The sequence below is a fragment of the Grammomys surdaster genome, unplaced genomic scaffold (genome assembly GCF_004785775.1).
Source record: "Grammomys surdaster isolate TR1022 unplaced genomic scaffold, NIH_TR_1.0 186, whole genome shotgun sequence".
Taxonomy (NCBI): Eukaryota; Metazoa; Chordata; class Mammalia; order Rodentia; family Muridae; genus Grammomys; species Grammomys surdaster.
Genome location: NW_021604631.1, coordinates 2,352,008 through 2,360,960, shown reverse-complemented (window position 1 = coordinate 2,360,960; position 8,953 = coordinate 2,352,008). Strand labels below are relative to the sequence as shown.

Genomic DNA, 8,953 nt, shown 5'->3' with positions numbered 1-8,953 from the left:
CAGTCATAATCCCCAAGGTGAGAACCCCTGCTGTAAGCTTTGTCTCCACTCAAGAGCCTTGGAGGCAGAGTGCCCAGAACGAAGTAATACTTCTGTCATTAATCATTTCATTCATGCATCAACTCTCCTGGGCTCACTATCTTTTTAATGAGTTCTCTGTCATCTCAATCTGTTTTCTGATTACTGGTAACTCTGTTCACCTCCCTCCTCCTTCCCTCCTTTCAGAAGCTGGCCTTCTGAAAGACTTCTCAAATCACACCCAGTTTCCTGGAGCCCACAAAACTTATCAAACCAGGAAGCATTTTCCACAGTTGGAAGCACCTTGATCTCTACAGCAAGAGGCCTGAGGAACATTAGCCACAGTGAGAGTACATCACCTCCCCCTGGGCCTGCCCTCTGAGTCAGACCCCTCTCTTAAAGCACTGGACTCCTTTCCTGGTATTATCTGTCTTGTTTCTTAAAGGAAGCCAGAAAGAAGGAGAGCTCCCTCTGGTTGCCATGAACTCTGCAGTTGGCTGCGGCTGTGAGTCCCCCAGCTGCATGGTGAGTGCTGGTGGTGCGGGGAGAGAACTTGGGAGCAGGAAGGAGGCCTCAGTGTGGGCTCAGATCCCTTTCCTTCAGGTTCTTATCATCAAACAGGAGTGGCTTCTGTACCTCCTGTGAATGAAAAGGAAGGCACTGGGAAGAGGTGGAAGGTGACAGGGTTCCTGACCTTGTGCTGAGGACAACCCTGCTGTTTGCGTCTGCTCTACTTAACAGCTCTTCTCTGGATAGGAACCTCTGTTCGGGCTTCACTTTCTTCCCAAAGGCTCTGAATCAAACAACGGGAAGCAGAGACAGCCTGGTTTTCTTCCTGAAACCCCATCGTGCCAGCTTCTCCTTCTGTTTTATACAGCCCCTCCCCTCCAGGCCCTGTTAAGTCTGGTCACAGTAATCCCACAGAGGCCTCTCTTAGCCAGTCCTGGAACCCTGGTCTTGTCACCCTCTCCAACCTATTTTGGTCATCTAAAAGTCACAGAGCAGGCATTGTGCAGACCCCTGTCTTTGCTTACCTTCTCTCTCTAGTAGCCTGCGTAGTGCCTTCTGGCATTACCAAAGCCAATCAGTAGGGAGGGATTGTCCATCTTAGTCCCAATCTAACTTCTCCATGTTCTGGAGCTAAAATACACAGGTATCTCAGCAGTCAAGATCCACCACCTAGTTCTAGCATGCAACGGACAGCCATGGAGATAGCCTCTGTGGTTGGCAGGGCCTTCCTGGTCAAAAACTCATGGCGGGAGGGAGTAAGGACCTCAAAGTTGGCTCAAGACACCCCAAGACCAAGTTCTCAGCATAAAAGAGAGACAGAGGGCAGGGATAAGGGACAAAGATAGGAGATAGAGGAAAAGGGAGAAGAGAGAAGGGAACAAGGGAAGAGAGGAAGGAGTATTTGTCAGGGGCGGGAGGGGGTGGGGTGGGGGGATGAGGGGTGGGGATGGGGACTGTCTCTGGATAGAGTGGAGACAGATGTGGCCCATAGGCTAATAGCAGCTTATACAGGTAAAGGGGGAAGTCCTGTGTTAGGATGAGGTGTTTAATTTTGATTTTAATGTTAATTAAGGCAGCCAAAGTGGGCTTTTGATTGCTGGACCTTGGTAGTCAGCCTCAGGTGGAGGGAGTGGCCAAATTAGGGGGACTAGACCTTGGTGACTAGCTTTAGGAATGTAATCAAGCTAACGGTGTTTAGTAAGGCAGACCAAATGGGAGAGAAGTGCACATTTGCCATTCTTAGACTGGCTAGAGTCACATTAGAGACAGCCCAGCTTGCTATTGGGACTTTATGGCTTTTGGAAGCATCTTTTCCCGCCCACACAGGGCACCTTCCTTTGAACTATTCCAGCATTATTTTATCATCTTCTGGGAGAGCTGCTGTGGGATCTTCTCATTCACCTTGTTGGATATCATCTGCCTCACTAATCCAGAAGCCTCCAGAGTATGTCACGGCCGTGCCTGACCTGTGTTCTGCAAAAGACCCAGAGATAGGCACCATGTGTAGTGAAACTTTTCACTCCAGTTCCACAGCCGTCTGTTCCAAGCGAGTACCTGTGGGTCTTAGGAGTCAGTGGCTAAGGGGATACTAAAGAAAAACTGTTAGCTAGGCCTAGTTCAGCCTACAAAACAATGCATCACCACGTCAGCTATTTTCTCAAAGGATGCTCGCTACAGTGGTATCTTTGGGAGGCACTGCCTTAGTCAGCCCTCTGCAATCTCCATGTGAGTTCTTCCTTTTTCATCCCAGAGTGGAGCATCTCTCCATCCCCAAGGGACTAAGCAAGGCTGGATCATGTTTTTCTGACCTAGTCAGGGTCAAGAGGAAGCAAGGTCATGCTGGCACCTATTGTGGCCCTGGTTTCCTGATGCTGTCTCTTTATTGATCATTTCTGGCTCCTTGTGAAAGAGTTTAGAACCAAGCATGCAATCTCCACTTCCAGGGAAGAAATGTGCACAGAGTACTCAGGGAGAAATTTACTCACTCCTAGGTGAAGTTGAGTCTATCTGTCTGTCTGTCCATCTGTCTGTCTGTTCATCCATCCACCCACCCACCCACTCTCCTGCCATCCATCCATCCATCCATCCATCCATCCATCCATCTATCTATCTACCCCATTTACTTTTGTATCTTTAGTTGGTATCCATCACCCTTGATGTTCCTGGTTCCAGCATCCACCTAAGCCCTAATATCTAGCACATCAGAGGAGGCCAATACATTCATCTGCATTGTGGGGGCTCCTGCCTCTCTTCATGGTCCTCACCTTCAGGCTGCTCGGCCACTCCTTTAAGGAGGGGGCTGTTATGATTCCCACTCCACAGAGCTCCTTCCTCCATGACAGCTGACATACCAGGATTCACTTATCCCTTTGGTGACCTGTCCCGGAACTTGAAGCTTTCCAGTGGTTAACAACCACAATGTTGGAGTTTCTGGCAGTTTTCTCCCTAGTAACCCAGCCCCCCCCCACACACGTTACTCCATAAGATTCTTGAGAAACCCATGAAGTCTCCTTTTTCTTGACTCTTCTTTTTCTCATCCTTTCTTGATTGCTTTAGTATTTCACAAGCCCAATTTGCATCCTAGCCTAGGTCACCTAGCTCCCCCAGAGCCCCTGTGACCTGTTGAAAAATCATATTTGGCTCTCTTGCTCTCTCCTGATCTCTTGATCCCTCTGTCCCCTCGCCCCTTCCTCCTTCCCTTTCCCCTCTCTCCACGTGCTCATGACAGGCCTCTACTTCTCTTCTCTCTCTCTCTCTCTCTCTCTCTCTCTCTCTCTCTCTCTCTCTGTCTCTCTCTCTCTGTCTCTGCCTCTACTACCCTCTTAACTCCTCTTCCCATGCACTGAATAACTCTATTCTATACTTCAAAAAAAAAAAGAAAAAGAAAAAAAGAAAAATCACATTCCACTGTGAAGCTCAGTCAACACACAGAGGCCTGGTACCCGTCTGAATCCTGGCTGAATTTGCTTTCTTCTTAATTCTCCAGCAGACACAATCTTGTGCACCCTGATAAGCTGGGCATCACCCACCACCTCTCTGCCGCTCAGTCTGTCACGATCACTTCTTCCTTGCCCTCCTCTTCTTCATGGTTAGATTTGTCCCATGGGCTCAAAGTTTTTGAATCTCAGAAAGGGCAGATCAGCACCGATCTGATTTCTATTCTGCTTTCTTGTGACTCACTAGCTGGACAAGATCTTTATCTTTTCCTTCATTTTTCAACTTTCCCCACCAATTTAGAAGCTAGGGAGGACAGTGGTATGTGAAGTTTTTGTTTTCTGTTTTCCTGTTGTAATTCTTCCTTAGGTGTTTTTCTGGGCAGATAACACAGACTGACACATATCGCAGAGATCACACATATCATGAATATACAGCAATATGTGTGTATATATCACAAAGATCACAAATACATAAACCCACATATAGATACATAAATATATAAATGTACATGAGAAATGATATAGTTCAGCACTGCCTGAATCTCAGGAAGGAATCTTCTGGGCGTCTTAGAAAGCATCTCCACAAACAAGGCTCATTACCCCCAACAGGAGCAGCTCCCTGAGGGTTACGGTCCATATGTACTGCTTCAGAAACCTCAGTATATTCTTTCGTCTGTCAGCCATCCTGTGGGTGGCTTTGGACTTTCTTGGTGGGCCACATTTATCAGGGAGACATGGCATAAAGAGGAAAATTTACAAACAAATGTTTTATCTGGGCATAAAATAGTTCTGTAGAGCAGGTCTATGGCTAGCTCAATACACCCCCATATCAGGAAGTATGAAACCGATTCACAGCTCCCTCAATGCACCAAACTGGGCTTTCTTCATTACCAGTGGTGAGGGGCTCATGGGTATGTATCAGAAAGGAATTGGGTTGAGTATTTGTGTTCTGCCACCATGGAAGGTTTGGCTTTCTGCACCTTCAATAGTACACAGTGTGGCCTGTGCCTCCACATCCGCCTCTCTCCAGCCAGCACTGACCTAAGTTAGATCTTTCTTGGGAAAAGTGGGACCTGTTCTTACAGTGATGGCTCCTACGAGTCACTGGCAACACCCAGAGATATGTTAGGTTATCACAATTAGGAGAGAGGAGGGGCCGGAAGGGCACTGAATTTAATTCAGTGCACAGGTCAGCCATCTCTAGCCCCAGCCCTGCAGACCACAGCAAAGAATTATGCAGTCCAAAATGTCAGTAGTGCAGTGGTTGACAGACCTTGATTAGAAAACAACAGTTGCCATTATTTGTGGCGATATCTCCTAAGACTCCCAGGAGATTCCTTCCTGAAATTTTAGGTGGTGCTGAACAGTATTGTTTCTTATACATATATTTATATATTTATATGTTTATATATTTGTGATATGTATGATATATACATGTATATTTGTATATACTTGTGATACTTGTGACCTATACATATATTTATGTATTTATATATGTTTATCTGTTATATTTTGATATACACACATATTTGTATATATTTGTGATATGTGATATATGCATATATTTATGTATTTATATATGTTTATATATTTGTGATAGGTCCATGTGCATGTGTGTACTTTCTCCCGTATGCCCTCCAATGCTGCCACATGGTCTCAATGTGCCTTTCCATGTTTTATGCTCTGGTGCCCCTTTGAGTAGTACTCTCGCATGTTGGAGTCCTTGTCCACAGTCCTGGGATCCTAAGGCAGTTGGTCTGATATCAGGGACAGCTAACTCAGGGAAATACCGGAAGGTAGTACATACACCATGGATACCCTACACAAGGAGAATTGCCTTCCCAGGCATGGTGGGAAATGTTAGTGTAGGATCCCATCCCACTGCTCAGAATGGTTCAGTTTAACATATAAAGCTTAGTACTGGAGAGGAGGCTCAGGAGCTATGAGCTCTTGCAGAGGGACCCAAGTTCAGTTCTTGGCACCTCTGTTGAGTGGTACCGCCGCCTGGATCTCCAGTTCCGGGCAGTCCGACACTCTTATCTGGCCTTCATGGGCACTTGGAGGACACACACACACACAAACACACACACATGATAAAATAAATATTTAAAATGTAAAGCTTATGAGTATGTTTATTTCTGAAATTTTCCATTTAATATTTTCAGCCTATAGCTGGCCTTGGCTAGCTGAAACCTTCCAAGGTTTCAGTAATGGGGGAAGGGCATGTTGGATACTGATCCCTAGGGGGTGCTTTTTGGAGGTGGTGTGAACAGCTGTCCAGTTCTTGATCTGAAACTGTTCCAGAGGCGCCCATGAGCATTTAATGGGGAGGGGGCGGGCAAAGGCTATTTAAACCTTTGGGGAGTGGGTAGGGGCTTTCAGGGTGAGTGTATGCCATTGGTCTGGGCCAGGATGCCAGAGATGCCTCATTAGCATAAGGAGGAATCCCAGGTGATGCTGGACATAACCTTATAAGGGGAGAGGAAGCTTAACCTGGCTACCAGGTTTCAAGAATCTCAGGACAAGATTTAGGGGGTTTGGACACGCCTTAATCCCACTCTTGCTCTGGACCTGCTCTCCACGTCTCCTCAGCTCCCTGGCCCCACGATGCCACGAAGAAGTTTTCAAAAATGATAGAAGAGGCTAGGGGTGTAGGTCAGAGGAAGTGTAGCATAGAGGAGGCTCTATGTTTGACCCACAGGCTCTGGGTTTAATCTTCAGTATTGCCAAATAAATAGATTTTTAAAATGCACTTTGAGGGTGTTTAATACACAACTCACTTTTCTACTAAGGTAGTCCACAAATATTTGAAATATTTTTTTCTTCGATGGAAGGAACACACAGAATCAATGTGCTTCATGCCAGTCCATGAGGTCACGAGCCGACACTGCTCCAGAGATGTTTCCTGAGGTGGGTTGCAGAGATGGAGACTCAGGTGTGGAGGAAGCTCTGGAGTAAACTTACTTCAATAGCCTTTCCGGAACTGTCTCCTGCTGCCCACATTACCTTGAGGGCAGCCCTGACTGTGCCATTGCTTAGAACCTGCACTCTGTGATCTGACCAGGGCCTGGAGACTCCCCTGGGGCACGTCAGCTAGAAGGACTTGATCCTCATGCTAATGGCCTTGATACCTCTGACCACACCAGAGATGATGTTCCCACGTTCCTCTACCCACAACCAGTTGTCTCCATGTCAGGACATGTCAGGCCTGCCATTTATGGAAGGTCATAGTGAACACAACAGCTAACGTTTATTGGCAGTTGTGCTGTGTTAAACCCTGGACTTTGTGCTTTATACTGCAAAGCAGTTTTCTCAACCATCTAGATTTGTGTAGATAAGAACATTGAGACAGAAATACTATTAATCGGCCCAAGGTGAATAAGGAATACAGTCAATAAGTTGGAATAAAAATCTATAATTCCGAGTTAATTTTTTGGTTAAACTGGAGGGATGTGAATTGGCCAGCGGGTCTGGGTTATGCCTGTGGGTACTGCACCTGTTCACATTAGTCTGGCATAGCCATTCAGTTCACACTGACAGTAGAGACTGGAGTAGCAGCAGACATGAGAAAGCAAACCATGGCTCTTATGATCTCTCTACCCCCTCTTCCTCTACATCCTCTGAGCCACAGATGAGGAGCTGTAATGCAGAAGTATCCACAGGGCCTGAACTCTCTATAATCTCTTGATCCCCGAATTGTTGATCCCCGCAGTTGTCATTTTCTGGGATGATCTCTGTTGGCTGTGAAGAGAGGCTTCTTTGACGAGGGGTGGTAGCTGCACTTTTCTATAGGTGTAAGGATGTTGAATGCAGTAAGGAATTATGCTGATCTGGCAAAAATGATGGTAGTAGGTTTTGTTTTGTTTTTTTTTCTAACGTCCACGATCTCACTAGCCCCGGGAAGTCGGCTCAGCTTCCAGGAGCAGCTGTAATTCCCCTCCTGCTGAAGTCCAATTAGACAGCTGTTGGTTGCCACTGACATGTGTCTGCTGGGACATCAGAGGCCAGATTGTAGGAAAGAGGCTCTCAGGTCAGATCCAGCTCAAATCATCAGAGTCCTGTACCCTAAGCATGTGGTGTCTTCAGCCATAGGGACCACCCTCCATCCCTGAGAGGAAATCTACCTACTTTTGAGCTTAAGGTGGGCTTTCATCTCCTCCCTAGCAAAAGCATCTCCCTGGCAAGGCTCTGGGTCAACCCCTCCCTTTCTACAGCCCAAGACTTAAGAGTCTTTAACTCAGATGCCTACGGTACGGATCAGGGTAGCATTGGTCTTTTCTCTGTCTCTGTGGTCCTCAGCTGGCTAATACCGCTGACCCCTAGCCTCGGCCTCTCATGTCTGAAAGGGTGTCCCACCATGCAGCTGAGGTCAGGAAGTGTCGTTATCTTCTCCTGGACTGCTCACACATGCCCTTTCCTTGTCTTGGCAGAGGGGTGATGGTGTGCTCAGCTCCCACACTGAAGGCCAAGGCAAGAAACAGGATGGGCCGCAGAAGGATCCCAACAGCAGCCACCTGGCCTATGGTATCCTGGATAACCCACCATGGTATCTCTGCATCTTCTTGGGGATCCAGGTAAGTCCACCCAGCCAGTACTAGATCCAAGGAAGTTCTGTGTCAAAGAACTGAAGATCAAATCTGTCAGGTCTAACCTCAGCTGCTGCCGTAGCTTCTATATCAATCCCAGGTCTCCTCCTCCACACGTGAGGAGAAGTGTGACGATTAGAAAAAGATGCTCAGCCATTCGGAGGTGACTCACTCAGGTGAGAGTAACTGACACAGTTAAAGGTCCGCTTCACTTAGGTGAGGCCCTTGGAGACAGTGAGGTACCACACCTTCCTCAGAGCTGCTGTCAGCAGTCTTTCTCTCTGTTTCAGCTTTCACCAACTGCTACCTAGTCTCTAGGATCTGAGGCTTATCGGATAATAGGAGGGAGTTAACCCTGATAGGTGGGGTTCACCAGTGTTGCTGACAGTACGTAAGATGAAAAAGAAAACACTGGTGGGCTCTAGGCCTGGAGAGTCCTGTGGCTTCTATTGGCCTAGCTGCTGACATGCCAAAGAAGTGTCTATGTGACGCTTTCAAGGCCTGGCTGGGGGACATCGTACGAGTTTTGTATGTTTGCCTAGTGTGTGAGGCCCTGTGTTCACCCTACAGTCTCACTGAAAAAGGGTTGTAAAGGATTAAACTCACATCATTGTCCAAGGGTTGATGGAAGAAACAAAAGATCACCAGAACGTGCCTTGAAATGTTCATGCCTTCTTTTTCTGAAAATTCTCTTATGGCTTTCCTTGGAGGGCAGCCAAGCCGTTTTTGTTGGTCCTCGCAGTCTGTTAGGGAGTTTTAAAGTCTTTCCTGCTTCCGGTATACACTCATCCCCCCAATTTGTCAAAGAGAAGTGCTGGTCACATTGTTCGTATTATTCCAGAACATTCATTGAGGGGATTAATCATGTGGGTGGGTAATCCATTGGTTGAGTGATTAATCATG

The 8,953-nt window shown here is 46.9% G+C and overlaps 1 protein-coding gene across 1 annotated transcript in view; it reads left to right on the top strand.

Moving 5' to 3' along the window:
- The first annotated feature begins 348 nt into the window (after positions 1-348).
- The window catches only part of LOC114622089 (solute carrier family 23 member 2-like), a 44,994-nt gene continuing 36,389 nt past the window's right edge, over positions 349-8,953 (top strand). The window contains exons 1-2 of the mRNA XM_028768447.1: positions 349-543; positions 7,895-8,038. Of these exons, the coding sequence (XP_028624280.1) occupies positions 499-543; positions 7,895-8,038 (189 nt within the window). The 5' untranslated portion in view covers positions 349-498. The remainder of the gene's footprint in view (positions 544-7,894; positions 8,039-8,953) is intronic.